The sequence below is a fragment of the Brienomyrus brachyistius genome, chromosome 21, assembly GCF_023856365.1.
Source record: "Brienomyrus brachyistius isolate T26 chromosome 21, BBRACH_0.4, whole genome shotgun sequence".
NCBI lineage: Eukaryota > Metazoa > Chordata > Actinopteri > Osteoglossiformes > Mormyridae > Brienomyrus > Brienomyrus brachyistius.
This window is the reverse complement of record NC_064553.1, coordinates 20,122,846-20,150,757: the sequence shown is the minus strand read 5'-3', so window position 1 is coordinate 20,150,757 and position 27,912 is coordinate 20,122,846. Positions and strand designations below refer to the sequence as shown.

The 27,912-nt window shown below is 43.6% G+C and overlaps 2 protein-coding genes across 2 annotated transcripts in view; one reads left to right on the top strand and one right to left on the bottom strand.

Moving 5' to 3' along the window:
- Nucleotides 1-1,245: 1,245 nt before the first annotated feature.
- LOC125717148 (uncharacterized) lies at nt 1,246-26,939 on the bottom strand. The gene is made up of 3 exons (XM_048990122.1): nt 26,054-26,939; nt 24,644-25,310; nt 1,246-1,281 (listed from the first exon to the last, which is right to left on the bottom strand). Exons 1-3 carry the CDS (start codon nt 26,059-26,061, stop codon nt 1,246-1,248), a joined length of 711 nt encoding a protein of 236 aa, XP_048846079.1. The 5' UTR covers nt 26,062-26,939.
- Nucleotides 18,904-27,912, top strand: part of LOC125717169 (protein NYNRIN-like) — a 143,398-nt gene continuing 134,389 nt past the window's right edge. The window contains exon 1 of the mRNA XM_048990163.1: nt 18,904-19,334. The gene's annotated coding sequence lies outside the window, so the exon portion shown is untranslated. The remainder of the gene's footprint in view (nt 19,335-27,912) is intronic.

The window sequence follows — 27,912 nt, the reverse complement described above, 5'->3', positions numbered from 1 at the left end:
CACTGATCCAGAAGTGGATAGTTTAGGTCCAGAGAGTAAAAATCCAGTCCTGGATTTTGTTTCAAACAACTAGTTGTGTAAAGAGCCACAGACACAGAGTACTCAGCTGGTTGGTTGAAACTAAATCTTGGTCTGGATTTTTACTTTCTGGACCTGAACTATCCACTGCTGCACTGACCCCCACCTTCTTCTTTTTTTTCCCCTTTGTCCTGTCCGGCAGCTTTAGCAGAATCGAGGTCTGAATGCACTGCTCTGCCAAACATGTTTGCTTTACCATGAGGGGCTCTATAAACTCTGTATAGACTCCTCATATTAATCGATTTCTTTATTTTATTTTATTTATTTATTTTATTTTGAACACATACAAAATTTTGCAGTGGGTGAGCTGGCCGAAGAGGAGGGACAGATTAGGAGGGAAAAAAGAAGGAAAAAGAAAAAAGGAATAAGTGAGAAACATGTCAAGAGTGGATAAATTCAGAAATGTGAAATTATCCAGAAATGGATGAATTCAGGAACAAACAAAATTAAAAAGTGAAGAAAGTAACACAACTATACAAGCATATAAAATCTTAGTGTGTGCTTGGATGGATGCGTGCAAGTATACGTGCATGTGTGCTCAATTGTGTAGGCGAGATGCAGGCTAGGGTGCGTGTGTTGTGTGCGTGTGTTGTGTGCGTGTGTTTTCAACATGAAATGGACTAAATAGCAAGGGTGGGAGGCCGCAACCACACCCCACAAGAGCCAGAGGTCGGCGGAGACAGGCCCGGGAGGACCAGGACGTACGCAGCACCCAAAGAGCACGGAAGAGCCGGGCCCCACGTCCCAATAACAGCCATGCCTCCACTCCAGCCGGGGGAGGAGGGAGGTCCCAGACGCAGCCCCCGCAGCCAAAAGGGCATGAGCCCCAAAGAACCAGAGGTGGGTTCCCAAATGCGAGGGCGCGGCCACTCCCATATGAGCTAAGGCCAGGGCCCCTAGGACCCCAGGCGGCCGAGGGCCGACCAGCCCCCAGTAGAGAGCCTCACCCACGCTGGAGAGGCCCGAGCCCCCCCCGGGCCACCAGCCAGTGGAAAGGGGCCAGCAACCATGCCCAGGAAACCAACCGCACCCAGGACGGAGCAGCAAGCACGGACCCAGGCCGCCACCATCCACACAGACACCCCGCAAACACACCTCGCAGCCATGCACATACACCATACACACATCCCCACAACATACACAGACAAGGGGCAGGGCTTACTGAGTTTAAATTGAAGGTGACACCGCCACAGACACCTGTGTCTGTGGCGGATAAAGGTAAACAGTCTAGTTGTTACTACTGCTTCTAAACCTTTCTCTCCTACTCTATCCTATCCTCTACTTCGCAATCTCTCACACCATCACTACAGACATGTGCCTTAGACATATACCAGTACACTTATCTTTGAGACCTAGAATATCTCATCCAACATCCAGGCGCCGCACTCTCAGTAATCTTGTCTACCCTCCCATAACACCCCAGTCACAGCGAAGCGTGTTGGGTGGCCTCTGGAATTGCCAGTCTGCTGTAAAGAAGGCTGATTTCATTTCTGCCCTTGCTTCACACCACTCTCTTGACTTTCTGGCTCTGACGGAGACCTGGATATCGCCTGAGAACTCGGCTACCCCAGCAGCTCTCTCCTCTGCTTATGTTTTCTCTCACTCTCCTCGCCAGACTGGCAGGGGTGGTGGCACAGGTCTATTGGTAACTCGGAACTGGTGCTACACGCCCCTCTCTCTGCCCCATCTCAACATTTCATCCTTTGAATTCCATGGAGTTGCTGTTACCTCTCCACTCGATATTCGGATCATTGTTGTCTACCGCCCTCCTGGCCCCCTAGGCTGCTTTCTAGAGGAGCTTGATACTCTCCTCAGTCTCTTCCCCACTGACAGCTCCTCTCTCATTCTCCTTGGTGACTTCAACCTCCCCCATGACAAGCTCCCTTCTTCTGGTCTCCTCCCTTTTCTCGATTCCTTCTCTCTAACATCCAACAGCTCCTCTCCTACACACAAAGGAGGTAACGTCCTCGACCTGGTTTTCAGCCGCCCCTCTCCGGCTACTGACATCTCTTCTACTCCTCTACACATTTCTGATCACCACTTTGTATCCTTTACCATTGCCCTACCCGTCTTGCCCAATCCCAGTTTTCAACGTTTCCTCCCCACTCGACCAAACCTCCACTCTGTCTCCGCTTCTTCTGTTGCTTCCTGCACCCTGTCTTACCTTCCTGACCCTGACTCCTTTTCCTCCTTGGCACTGGAGTCTGCAACTGATACTCTCATCTCCTCACTTTACACATCCTTGGACAACCTCTGCCCGCTGTCTTCCAAACCAAGGAAAACTCGGCCTACTCCTTGGCTTTCAGCTGCATTACGTACTTCAGCATTAGTTTAAATACACAAACTCGTGGCCATAGGTGGAAATTAGCGGGAGAACATTTCAAGCTGGATTTAAGGAAGCACTTCTTTACACAGCGTGTAGTCAGAGTATGGAATAGCCTTCCTGATAATGTAGTGCAAGCTGAATCCTTGGGTTCCTTTAAATCAGAGCTAGATAAGATTTTAACGACTCTGAGCTATTAGTTTAGTTCTCCCCAAGCGAGCTTGATGGGCCGAATGGCCTCCTCTCGTTTGTATAGTTCTTATGTTCTTATGTACTAACCGAAGAGAATTGCGGGTAGCAGAGAGGACGTGGAAGAAATCTAAGCTTGATGCAGATCTGTCTTCCTACCGTACTCTGCTATCCAAATTCTCTATGGACGTGACTGCAGCTAAAACTGCCTTTTACAAAGACAAACTAGAATTATCCTCACGAGATCCTCGCAAACTCCATAACATCTTTTCATCTCTTCTCAACCCTCCCCCTCCTCCTGCTCCTTCCTTCCTGACTGCTGAAGATTTTGCCAACTTCTTTGCCGAGAAGATTGACAGAATCTGTCAGACATTCTCTCCCTCATCCACTACACTACACACTAAGGATTTCCCTCCCCCCTCACTGGCCCAGTTTTCCGGTCTTACGGCAGATGAGATCATGAAAGTCATCTCATCTTCCAACCCTACCACCTGCCCACTTGATCCAATCCCTTCTGCATTGTTTCAGACAATCTCTCTAGACCTTCTCCCCTTCATCACGACTATCATTAATGGCTCCATAACTTCCGGTCATGTACCAACAGCATTCAAAATAGCCAGGGTCATTCCCATCCTAAAAAAACCCACTCTAAATCCCTCAGACACTTGCAGCTACCGACCAGTATCGCTTCTTTCCTTCCTTTCAAAAATCCTCGAACGTACAGTCTACAACCAGCTTTCTCTCTATCTCTCTCAGAACAACCTCCAGGATCCTAATCAGTCTGGCTTTAATGCAGCTCACTCTACAGAGACTGCCCTCTTAGCAGTCACTGAGAAGCTACATGCTGCCAGATCGGCCAAACTGTCATCTGTCCTCATCCTTCTTGACCAATCAGCAGCATTTGACACGGTCAACCACAAAACTCTCCTATCCATCCTTAGGAGTCTTGGCATTGGTGGCCTGGCCTGGCGCTGGCTGGTTTCCTACCTAGAAGGCCGAACATACCAAGTGACATGGAATGGATCCACATCTACTCCACGTTGTCTTTCCACCGGTGTCCCTCAGGGCTTGGTTCTTGGCCCTCTCCTATTCTCCCTCTACACTAAATCTCTTGGCGAAGTTATATCCTAACATGGCTTCTCCTACCACTGCTATGCCGATGACACTCAACTCATCCTCTCCTTCCCTCCCTCAGACACTCATGTCTCCACTAAGATCTCTACATGCTTGGCTGACATCTCATCTTGGATGACCACTCACCAGCTAAAACTCAACACTAGTAAAACTGAGCTGCTTTACATCCCGGCTGACTCATCCCCCCTCCAGGACCTTGCGATCTCTTTCGACAACTCCCTGATCCGTCCTTCGGTTTCTGCTAGAAACCTTGGAGTTACCATAGATGATCGGTTGTCATTTTCCTCACATATCGCCAGTCTTTCTCGCTCTTGTCGGTTTCTCCTCTTTAACATCAGGAGGATACGTCCATTTCTTTCCACTCAGGCTACCCAGATACTCGTCCAGTCCCTCGTCATCTCACGCCTTGACTACTGTAACTCGCTTCTAGCGGGTTTACCACTGAGCGCCATCCGTCCCCTCCAACTGATTCAGTATGCAGCTGCTCATCTTGTTTTCAACCTTCCCAAGTTCTCCCACACCACTCCTTTGCTGCACTCCCTCCACTGGCTTCCTGTAGCTGCACGCATCAGATTCAAAACACTGATGCTCGCATACAAAGCCAAAAATTCTCTGGCACCATCCTACCTAAAGGACCTCATCACACCCCGCTCTGCACCACGATCTCTCCGATCCTCCAGCACTGCTCGACTGGTCCCTCCTCCCCTCAAGGCACAAGGAAGACACGCATCTCGGCTCTTCTCTGTCCTGGCACCTAATTGGTGGAATGAACTCCCCCTAGATGTCCGAACAGCTGAATCCTTGACTGTCTTCAAGCGACGACTCAAGACTTTTCTTTTTCAGAAATACCTGACGTAGAACTTCTATATTCTTTCTCGACTCTTATTCTGGTGTGTGTTTAAAAAAAAAAAAATTATAAAAAAAAAAAAAAATTCTGCACTACTCAATGGAGTTCTCAGAGATAGTATTCATAGCTTGGGTCCTTATTGAGCTAGCATCGGAAATTCATTGCAGAGTCTCAAAGCACTTATGTAAGTCGCTCTGGCTAAGGGCGTCTGCCAAATCCTGTAAATGTAAATGTAAATGTAATAGGCCCATTCACTCCGAACTGCCCTCCGACGTGCGGGAGAATGCAACCAGCCACGACCCCAGGGCGCCACCAGCCGAGCGACCACCCAAGCGCCCCCCCCACACCCCCGGCAGGAAGCAGGGGAGTAGGAAGACCCTCCCACTCTCCTCCCCCATGCACCTGTGTGAAAGGTAGAGTGTTGGAGGCGTGTGGTGATGTATGAGACTGTATGTAGTGTAAGGGTGAGTATGGCAGTTGAGAAACTAAGATGAATTTAAAATTGACGGGGGATGCCACCAAGCCTCTGAGTAGTGCCCCCGCCCCCCAAGGCCCCGTGTGTATACTGGTATGTGATGACTAAAGTGCAATTAAAACGGGGAGGCAGAAGGCCGCGCAACAGAGTGAGTAAGGCCACGTAAATGGCCCTCCCCACCGTAGTATGCACGGCATACGCCCCCCCCCCCCCCCCCCCCCCCAGAGGTCCTACATGTGTGCGTGGCATGTTGTGAATGAGGGGGGAGAGGGGCTAGGATTCATAAGGCCAGGGGGCAGATTATTCACCCCCTGGAAAAAGAAAGCCAGCTAACCAGCTGCCTTAGTAGGCACCCCAGCCCCCCCCGCCGAGCGGGAAGGAGCGGACCCGGGGCCTCCAGGGCACCGCCAGCACCAAAACCCACCCCGCCCCTCCCCCACCCTCGGCGGCACCCCGGGGGAAGCACAGGCCACCCCGGCGCAGGGAGGCACCCACCGAAGAGATGGCCAGGCCCCGGGCGCCACAGCCTCGAACCCCGTACCGAGGCCTGCCCCAAAGAGGTCAACCGCCCCTCCCAGGGCCAGCCCCTGCCACCACCAGCACTCCAGACCCCACGCCCCATAACCACCAGTTAGCACCCGCCCAAGCTCCCCCCCACCACCCCCAGCCAGGGCAAACACCCAGACATCATAAAACGGCAGCCATCCCAAGAAGCCACTAGACGCCCATTGCTCGAGGGCCCAACCCCGCCATCCGCCAGGATCCCGAGGAGACGAGACCACAGCCGACCACCCCCCCCCATATAATGGAATTGGCCCAGAGAGAGAGTGGACCAGAGAGAATCCAATTCACATAATTGTTTATTTTGGATGGGAGCAGATATTCTCTCCATACTTAAGTGGTCTAACAGTAAATTTCTATGCTGAGTAATACATAAATTATTTTTTGATTTCCTGTTCATGAAGATAGTTTTCTTTGCAATGCCTAAGGCAGTAAGGATTATGTGTGCCTTATTTTCTTCCATATCTAATTCACTTGCATCTCCTAAAATATACAGTGTGGGTGAGGTTGGGATATGACAATTAAACCATACTGATAGATCTTCACATATCATCTGCCAGAACTTCTGCACCGGTGTGCAGGACCATATTGCATGCATGTACTGTAGTTCTCCACAAAGTTACCTGAGCAGTGGGTACATAAGTTTGAGTGTTTAAGGCCTATTTGGAACATCCTTTGTCCTGTGTAGTGTATTCAATGGAGAGTTTTGTATTGTACAAGTTGCAAGTTGGGACTTTTAGTCATTTTGAAAGGGTTTAAATGTATTTGATTCAAAACGTTTTGCTCGGGATCAATGGATAGATCTTGCTCCCATTTTGAGGTTGGGAGGGAAATTGAGTCATCTATTTATAGATTTATAATCCCTTTATCACGCCATACAGGAAAGTTCAATGCTTTCTTTTTTTGGCAAATATCTGGATTGTTCCAAATGGGTGTTAGATTACAGGGCTAAGTGCAGACCTGGTTATTTTTAAAAATTCCCACCAGGCTGTCAATGAGGTTACTAAGGCTTTTAAAACAGTTATAACACTTCATGCTACGACTTATAAAGGGTAGATCAGAGATTTTTTACTTCTCCACTGATTGCTTGTTCTAAGTCCAGCCATGGACTGTCTACTGGGCTTGATTTAATCCAATTTGATACATACTGCAATCTGTTGGCTAAGAAGTAGTGATAGAAATTTGGTAGTTCTAGACCACCATCACCTTTAGCATTTTGTAGGGTTTTTAATCTTATTCGCGATGGTTTATTCTCCCATAAAAATGATGAGATGCTTGTGTCTAGTGATATAAACCAAGCAATATTAGGGATCATTGAGAACAAGTAGTTGATTTTAGGCAGGATCTTCATTTTAATGGTGGCAATTATACCCATGAGTGATATAGGTAGAGTTTTCCATCGCATGAAATCATCTTCTACCATTTTTAATACTGGAATGTCATTCATCTGTACCAAGTCTGAGAGCCTGGTGGAAAAATGTATGCCTAAGTATCTGAGGTTACCTGACTGCAACGGAGTAGCAGTTGTGTTTTGGAAATTACAATTCAAAGGCAGAACTGTTGGTCTGCTCCAGTTGACGGAGTAGTCTGATATAGATGAGAACTTATCTATAAGTGATATTGTCTTAAGAAGAGAGGCTGGTGAGTTCCTAAGAAAGATTAATACGTCATCTGCATAAAGGCTTATCTTATGGTCTATTTTTTCTGTTTGAATTCCTTTAATATATAAATTTTGTCTAATCGCCGCTGCTAGTGGCTCAATGAAGATAACAAAAAGCGAGGGAGAGAGCGGGCAGCCCTGCCTGGTGCCCCTCTGCAAACGGAGGCTTCGAGAAAATAGTTCATTTGTCCTAATACATTCATTTGGAGAGCTGTATAGTGTTTTAATCCAGCTTATGAAGGATGAACTAAATCCAAATTTATGTAGAACTGCAAATAGAAATTTACAATTTACTTTGTCAAATGCTGTAGAGAATGTGTTTCTAATTACAGAAGTGAGGGAGAGCAGAATCATGTGAAGGAGGTGTACGTTTAAGGTGGAATGGACGATAAATCCTGAGTTCAGGTACTGGATAGGGCATGTGACAGATAATGTACATCGGGCATACTGCAAGATATGCAAGAAAGCTTTTGATGTAGGCAACATGGGCATTTCTGCTGTTCAAAGCCATGCCAAAGGACAGGGACACAAGAGGGTCCTCTCCTTTTGAGCAAGTCACTGGTGTTGTGTTAGACCATAGCTACTTGCCAGCCAGCTTTGGAGCCCTAACTGAGAATGCTCTGGTGTATATCACAGGTTTTGTTGTTAGGCAGGTCGTGAAGAAGCTGAAGTGTGATGTGCTGCAGTAGCTTGGTTAGTACAGCCGTGCCTTCACGTCTCGTCAGAACTATCATCTGCTGACCTTGCGTAACAATGGAGGCCTGCTGATACTAAGCCATGGTACAGTAAAGGTGATTGGCTCAGCTGAGCAGTGCATCAGACAGGCCTCCAACATCCAGTCTCTGTTGAATAGGGTTGTGAAAGCAGATGTAGGTTTTCAGGATATATTTAATCGTTGTGATCACATTGCTGAAACTCAAGATGGCATTGGCAACCATCATTTCAATTTAATTTCACTTGTCTTGCTTTCACAAGTTGAGAGAAGACCATGTGGCAAAAGTACATACTCTCCAACTACAGAGCAGCAGTTTGAGGAAGAAACTGTGTAAAATAGTATTGTTACAAGGATACTAAATACTAGACACAGAGCCTCTGTCTTCCCACCCCCACCCCACAGGAAAGACACAGCTTCTGTACTGACACCAGTATATATTGCAGTTCATTGGCTATAGTTCTTGACAAATATACACAAGATGCCTGTGTGTATGGACCTGCCCTGTCTATAGTTATTTTTCCAAAAAGCAGGTAAACGGATGTTCATCTTTCATATTAAATGTAAAAAAAAAAAGAGAGAATTTTCTTTGTCTGGAAAATGTATTGTGTACAGTTCATTGTCTATAGTTCTCTACAAGTCTATACAAATGCCCGTTGCTTTGGATAAAGGCGTCTGCCAAATGCTTAAATGCAGTAACGGTCCTAGCCGATGAGGCGCCCTAGGCGAGCATCAGCGCCGGCGCCCCCCCAGGCGTAGGGAAACTATAGCGGAACTAATGTTGCGTTTGGGTTGAGGTCTGGTCAGTTTTGCTGGTAACATTTTTGTTTTGCTCAGTTATAAGTGCAGCATTTGTTATGCGGCTGAGAAAGTGTTTTAAGTTATAATGTCAATATTCATGGATATTGGAGTTATTGTATGAGCTGCAGTCATAAGTTAATGGTGTGAGCGAGCTGTAGCCTATTTATGTTTGTGTTTGGTTATTTTTAGGAAATTGCCTGTGTTTTTACTTATTCATTTTTTGATGTATGTGCTTTATTTTATCTAGTTCTCACGGCATGCTCGACCGGATAGATATGTGAATAAATGCCCGTGATCAGAGATCAACTTGTGTTTGTTATTGAGGGAGGTTACAAGGGGGGGGGGCTCATAGGAAAGTTATGTATCATCATCATCGTCATCATCATCATTATTATTATTACTACTTAATAGGCTTTGTTTAGCAGGTAAATTCATGTGGGCTTGTTCTTTTCATATTAAGACGCATTAATACCAACTAGCTTTAAGAATAGTGGAATGTTACACTTTTTTCTTCCTCCGTTTGTGGCACCCCCTGGATGAATGGCGCCCTTAGCATTTGCCTATATTGCCAATGCCACGAGCCGGCCTGCATTAATGTAAATGCATGAGTGGTAACACAATGGGATTTATCATGGAGATTACCAGGGTCTTTCAGCTAACATTGCTGGCCTTTTTTGTGGTGTTTTGTATTTGCATTGTTCTGCACGTAGTAGGAGAGTAGTGTATGTTTATTTCGATTGGAAGAATGAAAAAATACCTATATGCGCATTACATTTTGAACATAAAAGTAGGCTGTGTTAAGAAAAACCGCTTCCCTGTCGATTTACTCGTGGCTCGGTCGTAAATACATGTCTGACATTTATAATGAACCAAGACAATAAAAATCGCTTCTCAAATTTGCCCATTTATGGTTCTTTATTTCTGAATGCCAGCTTGTCCCTGATAGACGTTCATTCATTTAAAAGGAGCTCTACCCCGTCCCAAGATGGCGGCTCTGTTGACGCATTCGCTCCCATAGACGGCTGTATTCAACGCGACATCCAGTGTTTATATCTCTGGTACTGATCTAGCTGTAGTTAGATTAAATACAGTACAACTCTTCACGTAAACCCGCATTAGAAACAGAGGTACAGAGAGAGTGTAAGGAAGCTAAACTTCATCCATTATTATAAAAAGAATAAAATACATTACTCCAGATTGCAGTGTTAGTTTGGCCTCCTTTGCATATTTTCCTTTTCCTTCACAATTCATTTATAAAAATAGATCCAGAAAAAGGAATAATTGGAATGCTTCCTTATAGAAACAGTGGGACAAGATAACACTGTGGCCGTTATGAAGCCAGGCGCCGAAAGTTGGTGACGTATCCCAGCTAATAAATGTTATTTATGAGAAAACTACAGTAATGTGGATGTCAGTTCTTCTTTATGCGTGAAGGATGGCGCAATGGCCCTGGTGGACGGCGTGGCCAATGCTGCTGACAGCCTTCGGCTATGATACAGTCCCAATGACCGAGCTGGAGCACACTTCCACTTTTAGGATTGGATGGAGAAGCAGCATACAAGATCGACAGCAAGACAACTTCACCTGTCCAGCAAACCAACCATGCTGAACTGGCCCCTACTAATGGAAGTGAGATGTACTTCTGCAGGGGGTGTTATAGGGGGAAGAACATCCTTGCGTCTGCCGGAGTGCCCCCTCAAGTGGCTGTGACCGAACTCGATGGATGAATTGGACTGCATGTACTATGGCTATGTTAAATGCCAAAATACAACGAAATAATGTTCAACGAATGTTATTGACATCTAATCATAGTGCATGGAAGCAACTGTGGAGTATTAGTTCTACTATGTGGTTACATCTAAAGCCTGAAATACCTCAGTGTAATGATACTTTATGCACTGGGCATGGGGGAATGTATAATGTAGCTACACACCAAGCTCAATGTAGATTCCACGGGTTGTCCATAATAGCTGGAGGGGCATAATGGTGTCGTGGATCGCCCAGGGGAAGCCCCTATGATGTCACGCGGGACTCCCCTGCCACACCCCCGCTGGTTTCCCTAGGAGGGAGTTGAGCAGCGGCCGTAGCGCTTCTACACCTGTCCCGAGAACCGGCAGGACCGGTTACCGTTTGCCCTCCTCTACCAGCTGATGCCCGTCGGGGTAATCGGCGAGCCTTTTTATTCGTGTTTGGCACACCTGCCGGTCTTCAGCCCTCCGTGCTAAGTTCCAGCGTTTATTCCCTGACCTGTCTCCACCTCTGTTCTGCCTCTTCCGCCCTTCGCTTATAGCCTAGCCCTCTCACTGCCGATGCCGATCGCCTGACCACCTGTCTGTTTTCACTACCTCGATTTTGGATTTTTTTTGTCTCTGTCCTGTTGCTCTCTCTCCCGGAGTTGACGGAGAAGATAAATATTGGACTGATCCGCTATAGCGTCCTCCTTATTTTCCGCAACCCCCGCCGTGATTAATGGACTCTACAGGTAAAGGGAGAATAGCTAGATACCTATACTAACAAAAGGTATGATATACGAGATTGTGATAAAACTGATAGAGGATATATATGCTCACTACGAACACGTCATACTAACCCATGTTTTGATACGAAGGGAAACGTGTGCCAATAGTACTATTGGCCCCCCCGAGATATGCTATTTGAAGTCGGTCCTCACATCCTTTGTGTGAGTACCATCCACGTCCATGAACATCTACCATACGTGCCGTATTCCGGATGTTAGAATAACACATATATTTGGAAATGGCAAAACAAAACATATTGGTTAAAAATTCGAACACCTTATGAAAGTATAAACCAAACGCAAATGTCACAAGCAACGCAGTTACTGAATATTTTTGAATGTGTGAAACTAACGTCAATATCTGTCATTGCTTGTTGCACATGCTTGAAAATTAGTCAGAAATCTGTCCACTTAAAACTACGTAAATAAATTCTCTACTTGATGGGCTGGTGCTGAATGAATAGGCCAGCTGGCCAACTTGTGTCTGTGCCACTGACTGGCATCCTGACATATAATGACTTTTCCCCCCTCACTGTAAAAAGTCCAGACAGCAAATTAGTTAACAGTAATTAGTAATCACGTGTAGTTCTCATTTATCGTGATGTAAACTTCAAAACCTTTTCTGCACATTTTAATGATTTAATTAATATTACCTAATTTGTTTATCATTTTCTGCAATCACTGTATGTTAAAGCAAGTTTTAAAACTAGCTGTAAAATTACTGATGCTGTTGTTGAGCTGAAATTTGTTGCCGGAGCCTTAGGATATGCCTCTATACACAGGAGTGAGGGGATGGATACACTATTCTATGGATGCCTCTGAAGAGAATAATTATCCCGATTTTATATTGAGAGAGATGGTTAATTCCATTTTAATGCAGACTGGGTTCACAGCCCCTGTTCTGCCCTTGATCTTTTGCATGCATGCTATCATGTATTAGTTTACTCTGAATTTTGATCACATGTCAAACTAAATAAATTTTGGACTGGATTCCATGTTTTTACGCTGTAAGTTACATTTTTATTTCAGCATAATTATAAGATCCCGCAGGTAGAAAATAAGTCTGTTACTTAATAAATGACCATAAAGTAGTTGCTGCTGTATATATTCCATAAATATACTGAACTGGAGTTCTATGCATCCTTACAAAGTAATAACTGTAAGCGTTCTTTAAGTATGAAAGAGTTTAGGACATTGTCACCTGCAGTGGATGGCCACATGTCCCCATAATTATAACTTTAGATTATATTTCTGCATGACTGAGTATTCACTGAGTAACTGGTAGTGTTGGATGGTATTCACGCCTCATATTTACCATTTATATCAGTCTTCAAAGTGTTTAGATTATTAAGGCTGGTCTTGGTTGTTTTCTTGCCTGGAGAAACAGAAGTTTGATGCCATGACGCCACAGCTGCTCGCCGTTCCTGTCAGTACGGTGGAGGTAAGAGTTTGAAACGTTCATCAGCCTGTCAGCTACGCATCTCGCCTGGATACAGGACTCAGCTTTTATTCTTCCGTAATACGCCCTAAGCCCCTCACTCTACTCAATCTCAGTGCTGTTTGGTAGTAAATAAGTCATTGTCACTGACTGCCACAGATTACGGAAATTAAATGGCACAAGTGTAACCCTGTCATTTTAAAGAGGGTAAACTCTGATCAGGAAATTTACGATGTCAGAATAAACTGATTTTTTAAAAGAACTAACTAATGTGCCCTAATAAGGAAATGCATACAATCAGAATAAAATATCTGTGGTTTTTAACAGTGGTACAGTAACAGTCTGATAAAGAAAGGTATCAGATCAATATATCTATAGCATGTAATGGAACTTGCATGAATATATTCTCCCCTCCGGAATTCATAGTTCCAGTAGTTATCTGAAATTGCCGTTATTCGGAAAATTACAGACTATGAACAAAAACGGACAATGCAAGAAAATAAAAGAATGTGTATGACGGAACTCTAGAGTATTTTTGCAAGGGTGGGTACTAGCTGGTTTATGTACTAGCTCACATTCAAGAAACACCATAAATGCTACTCATACACAGTTGGGGGGCAGGGGTCAATACATAGACCAAGTCCTTGTGCCTGTAATCGGAAGGTCACCGGTTCAAACCCAGCCTCAGCACGTCTGCGGGTCCTCGAGCAAGGCCCTTAATTCCCCCCAGCTCCCTAGACGCCCCAACAGGTAGCTGCCCTTCACAGACAACTTACTCCACAAAGGGCATGTTGAGGGAGACACAAAAAAACGCAATATCCCCACAGGGATTAATAAAGTATTGATTATTATTATTATTATTAGAAGTTGTAGACGATGAATTCCAGCTGAATGATGTTAATTTACACATTGCTGAAACTAAAGTGGAACACCTCAACATAAATGATCTAGAAGCAGGCAGTGTGAAGGTGTCCACATCACATGGCGATGTGGTGAAGGGGCCTCTGCAAACAACGTATGGGAAACAGAAGAAAGGAAAGAACCGGCAAAATTACACCCCACTGTCAAAAACGAGAGCCGGTGGCTGAAGCTGAACATCCTTCTCAGCCTGTTATTTGAATTTGTCGAATTGTTTTTAATCATTGTGGGATTAGCCCCATTGAACCCTTCACATACATACTTACAGCATCTCTAATATACTTTGAATTGTAAACATGTTTCTTCTCTACATCCATTTATTTCTTACCTATTATGCAATGTAAGGGGAATCTTACTAATGCTAATAATTACAACTAATATTGTAACTGTGTTTTGCTTATGTTTGGAAGTCCTGGGTTAAGGACGAGGAGTTTTGTGCGTGCATGCGTGCCTGCATGTGTGCATGCCTGTGTAAGTACCTACCTGTCTGCGCGTCTGCCTGTGTGCGTGCATGCCTGCTTGTGTGGGTGCGTGCATGCCTGTGTAAGTACCTACCTGTCTGCGTGCCTGTGTACATGTCTGCCTGTGTGAGTGCATGCGTGCTTGTGTGGGTGCGTGCATTCCTGTGTAAGTACCTACCTGTCTGCGCGCCTGTGTGTGTCCGTGTGTGTGCCTGCCTGTGTGTATATGTCTGTGTGTGTGCATGCCTCTGTGCATGCCTGTGCTTGCGTGCCTGTGTCCGTGCATTCCTGTGTGCTTGTATGCACCTGTGTCTCTGTGTGTCCTTGCATGCATGGGTGCCTCTGAGTGCCTGTGAGCCTACCTGTGTCTGTGCCTGCCTATGTGTGTGTGTGTCTGCGTGCGTGCCTGTGTGCGTACATTTGTGCGTGCCTATGTGTGTGTGTGCCTGCCTGTGTGCGTGTGTGCTTGACTGTTTGGAGGAGTGCCTTTATGCATGTGTGCATACTTGCCTGTCTGTGTTCGCGCGCGCTTGCCTGTCTGCCTGCCTACTTACATGCCTGCCTACTTACATGCCTGCCTGTGTGCACCATTCACACTCATGGTCAACTTGTTAACTCCAATTAACCGCAGTATGTTCCCAGAGGCGGGTGGCACGGTGATGCAGTGGTTAGCGCTTTCGCCTCACACCTCTGGGATTTGGGTTTAAATGCGGCCCTGAACAGGAGAAGCAGTTTCAGAAGATGGATGGTTGGATGGTCCCAGAGTTGTGAGACAACAGTGCTAACCACTGCACCACTGTGCCATCCCCATGTATGGGATATATAGGAGAAAACCTGTTACAGTTATCCAGTGTGTAACATGTCAAATCATATGACCCAGCCTGTTCCTAAAGGGGACTCGAGAGATTCTGAGTTTAAGAGCCAATAAGGCACAGTTTAAGTCTCTGTAGTGTAAAAATAATGTAACAACAAACAGTTCTATCAACCTGTATGAAGCATATGCAAAATCAATGAACAATGCAAAAATAAGTGTAACTGTCCTGCACTATGTAGCGTATAGTATAGTCATATATACTTAGTCAGTTAATTTTTAATTAGTTACAATTTTGATACAAATTACTATACATTTTAGAAGAAAAATGTTCTATCTATAATTTCTCATGTGTCAGTAATGGCTGGCTGCTTTTGCCAGGTTCCATGTATAAAGTAAATAAGGCTGAATTTTACTTAAATATATGTAGTGCTGATATTAGGAAGAACCATCATTCTTTAGAATTCCACATCCTTTTAAGTTTGGTTCTAATTGTGGTTGAGGAATACCTTCTCTTAGCATCCAAGAGATAGCTTCATTTTCGATTTTGTATTTGTCGCTCCCTCGCTCAGACCTTTGTTCTGTAAACTGCTGTTCAATACTCTCAGCTGTAAGCTTTTCGTTGATCTTTGTAAATACCGTTCTGAATACGCCTGGATGGCTCTGGATAGCATCCAGTAGTCCACAGCTACGAAGCCCATCCTGGAACCTATAAAAAATTTTGATACATTGATCAAAAGAGAAAAAAAACATCCACTAATTTTGAATGCCCTATAAACTTTGAACATGGATAATACATGATGAGGAACATGCCTTTCAAAGTGTTTCCTTATCCTGAAGGACAAACCAATTAATGACGTCTTGCACCACTTCATTTTTATTACTGACAGAGATGCTTCGCAGACATCCAGCCAGCATCAGGTGGGTCTCACATCTTTCAACAGCTTTGTTCAGGTTTTTCTTAAACTCTGAAGCCACAACTTGACACTGGATTGAAAACATTTATTTTTACAGTGAATTATTTGTTCATGCAAACATTAATATCAAGCTTTTCAAATGCACATGAGCATAAAGAGAACTGACAAAACGTACTAAAGAATACGTAAACATTGCTATAAACACCATTTTAAAATTGTACAGCAGTCTGAAATGCAATTATTCACGTTCTTCCCCTACCTCTGACAGCAAGCTTTTTAATTCATGATCATGAATGTCCTCAATGTCTGCACTTTCTGCACCTGACACTATGGCTTGATACAAGACTGGAGCAAAGAAACGTGGGGATGGTCCTCCTTGAACTATGCCCATTGCAATCAACTCTCCTGCATAAAAGTAGCTGTTTTCTTTTAAAGCTACCAGAGAAAGATGAGAAATCATGCAATTACATTCTCAACAGTAACCAAAGCCTGACATATATATGAAATGTTTGATGGTTTCCCTCTGCAACACTTACACACATATATGGCACTCCAAAACTCGCTGGTAGTCAGAACCTGTGAACACTGGGCTCTGCCTTATATGTTGAAATGCAAGTCTGAAGAACTCCCTCATTGGGCCACCCATATAAACTGCTTCTACAGAATTTCCCTCATAAGTGAATTTGGCATCAATTCTCTTTCTGGCAGAGAAATTTGGTCTCCTCATTGTGCGGACAGCACCATCCTAAATGTTCTTCCGGTTGATGTTGAAGCGAAGAGCTTCATCCTTATCAATATTCCTTTTGCAGCATCTGCAAGACATCCTGCAGCCTGAAAAGACAGTCACACAACCAAACATAAAAAAACACTACATAACAAAATTGCGACATTTGAACATTAAACTCACTTGACATTTCTATCAATGACTCTTCTATAGCTCGACTGATTTGTTCATCCTCTGACTCACTCACATCAGAGCAAACAAGGTCCAAATAGTCCCTGAAAAAATTGTGAAGTACAAGGTGCTTCCTCTGCCTGGCATCTGGTATCTGGCTGTTGGTTTTGCTTTACAAGAAGAAGAATATAAAGACATTTTCATTTAAATGATACATTAAAATCACTCAGCATACATCTAAATACTTTAACAAATGCTCAACGAGTTTTAAAGTCCATTTAACACACATTCAAATAATGTCTCAGGTGATGCAAGACAAAAAAAGTCTAAATCATGTATTTTACCTTGAGCACTGTTCAACATGCTGAACTAGAGACTGCATGGGAATATAATTTCTACAGGTCTGACATTTTTCCAGCACCAATGCTTGGCCCTTAAGGTAGAAAGCATAACAGTTAAACACAGCATAATACAAACAAGACATATGTAAATCTCTGAACATAACTCTATTTAGTAATTATTTGTAGTAGTTTAAAGAAATTGAAGATATTTCGTAGGAGAAGTGAGATGCTTTCATGAAACATTTACAAGTGTACAAAAAAGGCAAGATTTTTTGTGACTAACCTCATTAAGCTTACACAATCCATCTGTGCTTATGCTAACTTGGACGGAGTGGACGGATATAGTCGACTGCCTGATTCAAACCACTCTCTGTTCTAAGGTATTTCACGCTATATCCATTGGGTGGTATTGGCAGAGGTTCCAAATATATTGATCTAAAACATGCCAAAATTTGAAATCCTCCAGAAGTATTAAGTGGTGGATAAGCTGCATACAGGACATCTCAGAGGTCTTTGTAATTGCCATTTTTATCTGGGAATGTTATTCGCTTCCTACCTAGGCCACAGTTCTGTAAATGACTATGTTCTTCTGGCAAAGGATGGACATCTTTTTCCGCAAAACAGAAGAAGTCGTGTGTCCATGACTCTGTTGTTATACTTGCTCTCTATTTCACCCTTTGGTATGGGTCCCTTTGTCCTCTTAAAACGGTCATACAACTGGAACAGCTGGACTAGATTTCTTTCAATCTGGTCCTGTCTAGATGTGTTAAATTCAGAATGTGCAACAAGTGCAGAAAGACTGGCTGAGGTTGACACCCCAGGTGTTTGATTTGACACCAGTGATGTCGCTTCTGCTACAACTATGTCTGAATTTTCAGACTGTCTCATTAATATCCTTGCAGCTTGATGCAGAAGTCTGGCTAACTTTGGAGACTCGCCACTGGGAAAAAATGCACAATACAGTATGTACTCAGTTATCCAGACATAATTAGTCTAATGTCTGTTTCAGCAAAGAGTAGCTGTAACTGGTGATTGTGATCTCACACACTACTAAAACAAAAGTTTAACTAATAATATAGCATTAATAAAATAATGTCATATTAAAGTGAAAAAAGTACTTTTAAATCACATAGCTTTCTAAATTTTAACGTCAAGATATAGCAAGTTCGACCCAATGAAAAACATAACTTCTAAATACTTCTAAAGTGCAGGGTGCTGACTACTTGTCATCTACTTAGATTTCCAAAAGGCTTTTGATGTTGTCCCCCACAAGAGGCTCCTACTTAAACTCAAAGTGACAGGTATTTTAGGTACCGTAGCCACCTGGATTGATAACTGGTTAACAGATAGGAAACAGCGAGTAGTTATAAGAGGCACAATGTCACAGTGGGCTTGCGTTCATAGTGGGGTACCGCAGGGTTCGATTTTAGGACCACTATTGTTCCTAATTTACATAAATGATATGGATACCAGGGGCGGCATGGTGGTGCAGTGGTTAGCACTGTTGCCTCACACCTCTGGGACCCAGGTTCGAGTCTCCGCCTGGGTCACATGTGTGTGGAGTTTGCATGTTCTCCCCTTGTCGTCGTGGGGTTTCCTCCGGGTACTCCGGTTTCCCCCCACAGTCCAAAAACATGCTGAGGCTAATTGGAATCGCTGAATTGCCCATAGGTGTGCATGTGTGGGTGCATGGTGTGTGAGTGTGCCCTGCGATGGGCTGGCCCCCCATCCTGGGTTGTTCCCTGCCTCGTGCCCATTGCTTCCGGGATAGGCTCCGGACCCCCCGCGACCCGATAGGATAAGCGGTTTGGAAAATGGATGGATGGATGGATATGGATACCAATATATACAGTAAACTGGTGAAATTTGCAGATGACACCAAGGTGGGTGGTGTAGCAGATACTGAATTAGTGGCTCAGCAGCTACAGCGGGATCTTGATTTAATTAGTGACTGGGCCGATACCTGGCAGATGAAATTTAACGTTGATAAATGTAAGGTACTCCATCTAGGGAGCAGAAATATAAAGTACAGGTATTTCATTGGTGTCACTGAAATAAAGGTAGCTGATCATGAGAAAGACCTTGGTGTGTATGTTGATGCTTCCATGTCCCATTCTCGCCAGTGTGGGGAAGCAATAAAAAAGGCCAATAGGATGTTGGGGTATATCTCCAGGTGTGTGGAGTTTAAGTCAAGGGAGGTAATGCTAAGATTATACAATTCCTTGGTGAGACCTCACCTAGAATATTGTGTGCAGGTTTGGTCACCATATCTTAAAAAGGACATTGTGGCCTTAGAAAAGGTGCAGCGTAGGGCTACAAAAATGATTCCTGGTCTTAGAGGAATGTCATACGAGGAACGGTTACTTGAGCTAAATCTGTTCAGTCTCAAGCAAAGGAGATTGAGGGGGGACATGATCCAGGTATATAAGATTCTAACAGGTTTGGATGCTGTTCAACCAAGCATTAGTTTAAATACACGAACTCGTGGCCATAGGTGGAAATTAGCGGGAGAACATTTCAAGCTGGATTTAAGGAAGCACTTCTTTACGCAGCGTGTAGTCAGAGTATGGAATAGCCTTCCTGATAATGTAGTGCAAGCTGAATCCTTGGGTTCCTTTAAATCAGAGCTAGATAAGATTTTAACGACTCTGAGCTATTAGTTTAGTTCTCCCCAAGCGAGCTTGATGGGCCGAATGGCCTCCTCTCGTTTGTATAGTTCTTATGTTCTGATTACTTCTGTTGCTTAGTTCGATGTTATTTTATTTCCAGGTGTGATGTGCCGAGTATGAAGCTATTCGCCGCATTATAAGTATGAAAAGAAGACAGAATATCAAAAATATCGAGGCAGAATTAATTCAACAAAGTATCAAAAATATTATTCAAGAAAATGAAACACTTCTTGCGACTGAAGGCGTCTGTCGTCGAAAAGCGAAGCATTACTGTCGCCTTTAAATGATGTCACATTTGCGACGTTTTACAGGAGGTAGTTAATCTTAACTTCAGGTTTGTCTGTAAAATATCATAATAAACAAGTAATGTGAGTTTTCAGTTTGCTTAAAGCAAGATAAATGAAGTTACACTTACATTAAAATGAAAGATTACAATCCGTGGCAGAGGGACAGTTTGCAGCACAACACCGGCATTAAACATCAGCATAATTAAAGCCAAACTAAATGAGTTTAGCGTCATTCGGTAATTACATAGCACAATTATATAACTTAATACATACATATAATGTAAGGACTTCCATATATTGCTGACCAGGAAAAACTTTAAGTTCTAACACGCTGTCAGCGCGTGCCTCGGTGTCCCCACAGTGCACCCACAGTCCTTTGCATGCACCGGTGCGCCCTTAAAACTGCAGGAGCCTTCTTACAGGCATGATTTTTATGATCGCGCATTGCATTTGTTTGACTTTATTAGGCTAAAACTTTTGTTCTAACTCAGACTTTCAGTTTCATGATGCAGGCCCCAGGTGCTACACAGTTAATGGTCCCTGAGTGCACCACAGCTTTCGCTATAAAACAATCTCTCTACAGCCATATTTGGGGGCTGCCACAGGGGTGGCCAGAGGTTTCCAAGGAGGGATGTGGCCGCCCCTTGGAGGCGCCCTTGACATTAAGAGGTGGGGAGATACAGTATATTGTCACACTGGGCCTCCTGACCCTTTGGGCCAGTAAGGCCAGTGTCTCTCTCCGGTAGGCGATCACCTCTTTATGGTGTCTTTCATACTGCTCCATCAGGGCTGCCGGTTCCTCCCGGATGCCCCTCAGAACAGATATTTTTTCCACCTTCAGACCTGAGGAGCTCTTCACTACATTGGCAGCGAATGTTTCTGCACCAGTGGGCTTGAGTGCGTGGGGGGAAGGAGGGGCGTGTGGTGACAAGGAAGCAGGATGGTTGGGGTTTGGTGATCTACCAGACTGAAAGGTATTCTGGGGACTCAGGGGACAGTGTCGCCCTGATGTAGAGGGGCCTATAGGAGGGATGGCTGATGTAGAGGAGCCAGGTGTGGAGGTGCCACACATTGAGGAACCCTGGTGATCACACTACAGGGGGACAAATGTTGGTGGGCCAAGAGGAAGTGGCTGGGGAGTAGAAAGCACAGATGTCTGGGAGGTGGGTAGACTACAGAGATTTATGCACCCCGGGACTCCCTCAAGTGCTTCTGAGATCTAGGATGGCCAATACTCGGTCCTCCCCAGGAGTGAGAGAATGCAGACTGGTGCTCCCCCCAGCCCACCTCACCTGCTCCCTCCAGAGTGCTGCGACCATCCTTTTGGTGATGCTGACATCGTCCCTGCACTTCCTCCTCATACCCTCTGCCAGGCGGCAGCAGCCATGGCCTGCAGAATGTATCTTTTTTCTTTCATCTCCTGCTATATATTTTCCTGATATATATTTGTCTTTTGCAAAGTGCATCGTGGTATAGGAAACGTACCCCAGAGCAGGACTTCAGACTAAACCATTTTCGGGAAGGGTAGGTGTGCTTGGGGTGAAAAAACTTTACATTAACTGGTGAGATAGATTAATTTTATCTGTACTTTTTTGAATATGAAGAATTATATTATTTTGGGGGATATCTCCCTATTTTAATGCTGGAGGGAGCCCCTCCCCCCAAATTTATGCCTGACCCACAAACCCACACACTGTTCACAGATGAGAACAGCGCAGACCCTGCACGGTCATGTTTGGCAACTCCTTCCAATTTTATAGCCCAAACCAGGAGTAAAAGATGTCGAAAATCAGACCCTTCATAAACTTTTCTATCTTCAATGATACTCCATAATGCTGCTTAAAATGAAGCAATGCACGCACAAGTTAAAGCTCTTTTCGTTTTAATGAATGAGGAAAGAAATAGTTTTGGATAAAGAAATGAATTAGTCTTTTTTTTTCCATGTGAGCATCCTCCTGCAGCCTTTAAATATGGAAAAGTGGCTGATGGATGGACTTCTGAGTGAAACTCATTACCCCAAATTTTCTTAAATTGGCTTATATATTTACAACATGGTGACTGCAACAATAATACACCTACGACTGTGGTGTTCTACCTAGAGCACCACTAGAGGGAGCTCACACATTCTATTGTACTTGCCACAGTAACAACAGTGATGTATAGGAACAGTTAGAAGCCGGTAATTTATATATAAAAAATGTAATTTCATTAATCTGAATGGGTGGGCCCAGCTGTCAATCCCACCCAGGCCTACCCATAGCTCCGCCTCTGTGTCAGTCCATCTCTTTGCAGTCCAAGTTGTACATCTACCAATCTGGACAGCAAATTTACAACCGTTCTGTTTCGGTGGTTATATTTAAGGAATGTCACATTAGTAAATTCACGCTTTACATGAACATCTGAAATGGGCAGAGACAAAATCTGCAGTACAGGCAGACCAATGTCTTTAAAACTCCTTTTTCCTTCAGCACCCTCATACTGCAAAACCTCAATCCAAAGTTCTCCATGTTGTTCATCTCTGTGAAACTGCAACAGGAGAGCTCTCTCCACTGGTTTTCTAATTCACCAAGGGAACAGGAAAGGCCCTCTTTTGGTAGGCTGCCTACTGCAGGTAATCTTACCCGGGGATGTAGCATCTCCAGCTTACTCAAGTGACTCTGGAAGTCGCATTTGATACTGTGTCCGGAAGCAGTCCATGCTGCGCTTAGGAATGACGTCTGTTTTAGTGTAGAATTGACTGTAAATTCCTAGCAAAAAAAACTGCCAGAAAAGTATTGCAAAATTGCTGTTAATCACTGTAAAACCCCCAGCTCCATGGGTGTCCCTACAGGTGGCTGCCCTTTGCTGCCAGGCTTGCTGTCACCTTCGTTTGTGCCCATGTGTCAAGTAGGGCAAAATGGGGTAGGTGAAAATAGAATTTCCCCAAGGGGAGTAACAAAGTACCTTCATTTCATTTAGAAAAGAATTCCAAAATGTCTTTTACAGGTTTTGTCGTATGTAAATTACAGCAATTGTCTTTTTTAAACAGAAAAATAACAATTAACTGTAATCTAGTTTAAAATGTTATCATGTATTCTATTCAAATTATTGAAGTTACCTGGCAACTGGAATTGGCAAATACTATTGATTCCAATGAAACATTTGAAACCACAAAATCACATGAAGAAAACGTACGCTGACCGTTACTGAAACGACCTGGTATCTGTTTCATACCTCACTTTACAACACACAGGACTTTTTTTTAACAATTTAAAGGCACAAGTTATTTTACGTCATGGCCAAGCCACCTTTGCTAGTTTAATGGCAGAAAAATAGTCAAAGCCAGGCGCCTGGTCCACAAGGGATGTACTCAGTCACTGCTGTGTTTATGCTGTAAACATGCTATAAACTAATTTTTTCTAACATTTTCTTTAAGAGCTAGGTGCACTTGCACCTTGGTGGATTGCTATTATATTTGTGGATTTGCCAGGTAGAAGAAAAGAATGCTTCTCTACAGAGATACAGAAACAAATCTGCTTGTACACAATGTGAAAGCGTTTCAGCAGACCATCTACAACAACAGCAGGATTCCACCAAAGTAGAGGTCTGCATTCCCGTAGAATCCATGGCAATTAAGTGCAGGGCAGGACAAACTTTCATTTTTGAATGCAGGAGCACAAGGGAAGTGACTGATATGCTCGCAGTAAAAAGAATGAAACAAGTGCTTTTTGTTATCAAACAATTATTTATTTGCATGAGTAAATAGAAAATTACACAACAAAGTATAGCACGATATCACAACATTACATTGTCTCAAAGCGCTTTAGAGCACCCCCACCCAAAGCCCCCAGTGAGTAAGCCATAGGCGACAGTGGCAAGGAAAAACTCCCTAGAAGGAAGAAACCTTGGGAGGCACCAGACTCAAAGGGGAAGCCCAAACCTCCAGGGGCCGGCAGGGAGAGTGAAAAACACACACATCAGATAACTGCAACAGGTATTCTTCTACATATCCTATACATATGCATGGTACAGTGGTTAGCACTGTTGCCTCATACCTCTGGGAACATTTATCCATTTTCTAAAACCGCTTCTCCTGTTCAGGGATGTGGGGATCAATTTGCCTTTTGGAACAGGCTGTCAGATGGATCCCAGAGGCTACAGGCACGAGGCAGGGAACAACCCAGGATGGGACACCAACCCATCACAGGGCAGGCTCACACACACAGATCATTCACACACACACACACACACACACACAAACACACACACAAAAACTCACCATTCATTCACACACCATTCATAAACACCATTCACACACCAGTCACTCACACAGCATTCACTCACACCATTCATAAACACCATTCACTCACACACACCATTCATAAACACCAGACACACACCAGTCACTCACACACCATTCACTCCCCATTCACACACACATAGACCATTCACATACACCATATACTCACACACACCATTCACTCACACTCACACACACCATTCAATCACCATTCTCATACACACACACACACACACACACACACACACACCATTCACACCCATCATTACCAAACGCACTCACATACCATTGACATATACCACATTCCCATTTGATGTGGACACCTTCACACTGCCTGCTTCTAGATTATTTATGTTCAGGTGTTCCACTAATAATTTGTCCACTTTAGTTCCAGCAATTTCCCAATTAAGAGCATTCAGCTGGAATTCACTGTCTACAACCTCTATCTCCACATCCATAATTTCCAATTCAAATTCTGAATTAAAACCCCTCTCTGCAGTCTCCTCCAATTTGACCTCTCCAATTTGTATTTCGACAATTTCAAATTTATCATTTACACCATCTAGCTCAAACTGGCAGAGGTCGACCACTACGGCTCCTATTTTCAGCCTGTCTTGGTGGTCATCTGCAGGCTTTATGGAGACTGTCCTTTCATTTAACAGAAAAACCTCTAACCCATGCATGTCTAACCCCTTATCCCTCCCAGGCTGGTTGATGGGTGGAGTTGCTGGGGAGCACTCTCCTTCTTCACCCCAGCAGATGATCTCATCCCACTTGTCCCAGGCTGCCCAATACACATCATCCGTCCAGCTAACTGCCTTGGCAATTGGCTTTCGGGTGTGTGACACGATGGAACGGTCAGCCTGGTCAGAGGGTGATTCTGCTGGGGAGCACAGCTCTTCCTCATCTTCCCAGTCAATCACTTCCATCCACTTGTCCCAAGTTGCCCAGTATCGATCGTTGCTCCAGCTGACAGCTTTTGCAATTCGTTTGTTTCTGAATGAGGAAAAACACACAGGCAATACAATAGAGCTGTCAGTCACTCCTGGCACATGGAATTCAGTTCTGCACTGACACCTTCGCAATGAACAACTGCATTATAGCATAGGAAACTAGTTAACTTTCACATACAATTTACATATAATCAAGACAGAAGCCTGGAACAATTTTAAATTTTACTAAATGGCAATATACTGATTTTAGTCACCAAACAAACTTTTCAGGTCTTGCTTCACTACTTTTATCTGTGTTTGTTGCAATACATCTGCCCTCTCCTGGTCTGCTGGAATATCATTGCTGTAGGCAGCACCGAGCGCAACCACCCGCATCCTCTTCCGAATGCAACATGAAAGCGCGGGAAAGCGCACGTGCAAAAGTGAAATATCATCTAGACTTTGCGGCACAGGAAACTAGCCGACTTGCACATAAAATTTAAATATAACCAACACAGTAGCCCGCAACAATATTCACTTTATTTAAAAGCAATGAACTAATTTACTCACAAGCAAGCGCAATTATTTACTTAAGCGCAGTAAAGCGCACGCGGAAAAGCGAAATATCAACTACACTTTGCGCATAAAATTTAAATATAATTAACATTGTACCCCGGAACAAAATCACTTTATTTAAAAGCAATATACTGACTTTACTCACCAAACATATTTTAATATACATGCAAATTTGACAGATACTAAATAAGAAAAATTATCCGATAAAATGGGAGCAGAAAAGCAACGTACCTCGTCATCTTGGTGCAGAAAACAAGTGAAGCTGCGTCTTTCAAACCGGCAGCGTCCCACGTGCCGAAGAGTCAAATGTAATCAAGCAACACGGCCCACACAATTAAATAATAACATCATAATAATTATAGCTCTTGTATAATTATTCTATATATTATTCTATAATTAGAGGAACAGACTTTTATAAGTTAACTTGTTCACCGAGAATAGTATACAACACCGTAAGCATATAACCCTTAAAGGATGATTAATTAAAATTCGCACATTCATCCTGCATAACATAAAACAATGACTTAAAGAGACTTAATATGAAATGAACGCTACTGTCCGAGGGCATTTATCTCCACAAATCGCTATGTAACATAATGTCTTAAATACTCAGATTTTCAGAATGACAGAATCTTAACATTTAAAACTTTGTTTTGCGATACCGATACGTAGTGATATTGGTATGTGGAACAACGTTATGTTACACACGCCTCCCACAATTCAAGAAGCTGTAGTTAGATTAAGAGCGTATTCACAATTTACCCGTTTGCCTTTTACCGTGACTGAGCACGATCCCCCACCCCAGCTGGTCTGCATTCCCCACATTGCAATTAACGATCCTGGCCTCAGCGCTTTTGTTACCGTGGGACTTTGTTATGTTGAAGAAAACATTAGAAGGGAACTTCTGTCGCACAACTGAATGAAATTTATGATTAATGCATGGCAGCATTCTCCAAGTACAGTGGGACGGACTCCCCAACGGACCGAGAGTGCTTGTGATGTAAAATACACTAAGATAATTCAGTTCCTTTAAAGAGCGGTTCTTTTAATACTCTGTATTATAATTTTCGTGTGCTGTCCCCTTAAAAAGCATATCGCCAGTATTCCTTATTCAAATTGTCCCATTAAAAACTACAGTCCCCAAACGTCAAATTGCATGCTTCTGCATGTCACCTACACTTCAGACTTCATCCTCAAAATCAAAGCAGTATTAACACAAGCGACATGTGCCATCACTTAAAGCCAATGTAACTTTTTTAAAATAAAGTCTGTTTCAACTGGATTTTTACCTAAGTAAAACAACCATTTTATGTTCTATTTATCTTAAAACTACTGAAACAAATAATTGGCTACAATGCAGTTCCGCTGTTTTGTTTGGCACCGTAAATTATGTCCTGCATTCTGTGGAAAAAAATGAAGGCTGAGGAATGTTACGTAACACAGTTAAAATGCAAAAGTTCTCTCTGGTGTAATTCACTGCATAAAACCATGGTCTTAAGTGTGGTGTCTTCTTCATAACACTCCCTGACTTTTGTATCCGTGACCATGAGATAGGGTGGGCTGCTTTTCTTCCTTCATTTTACTAGTGTTCCTCCCTTTCCTCCCAGCCTTGGCTGGTGGTTCAGGCAGCATCACCTTCTTTTAATGGACCCAGGTGTCATTTATTTTGAAGTGCAGAAAATGTTCTAGCAGAGGTCTTAGACAATTTCTGAATTACACAGAACTCTGACTTCTTCTGAAGCTGTGAGAAATTGTTCATCTGTAATTGTTGCATTGATATTTGTTGATGTGCGTGTGCCCTCCTTGAGCAGTAAAGGGGAGATCACATGCAGAGCTTTTCTTAGTCTAAATAAAAATAAAATATTCTCTTCATATAGTCTGGAAGAGCCAATTAGTTATTTCTAGAAAAATAAATAGAGCCAATGAAGGAACCAGATGTCACAGTAACACAGGTCACTGTCTGTGGTGCTGGGTGTTGGGCTGGCGCTGAAGAAATAGGATAACTGGCCAAAGTGTCCGTGTGCCTCCACTGATTACAGGACATTAGTTAACAGTAATTAGCAATCACTTATAGTTCTCATTTATAATGA

Coding starts and splice junctions, on each gene's coding strand:
- LOC125717148 (XM_048990122.1), bottom strand. Junction 1,282..24,643: donor ATAATCTAGAAGCAGGCAGT/GTGAAGGTGTCC, acceptor TATCCGCCACAG/ACACAGGTGTCTGTGGCGGT.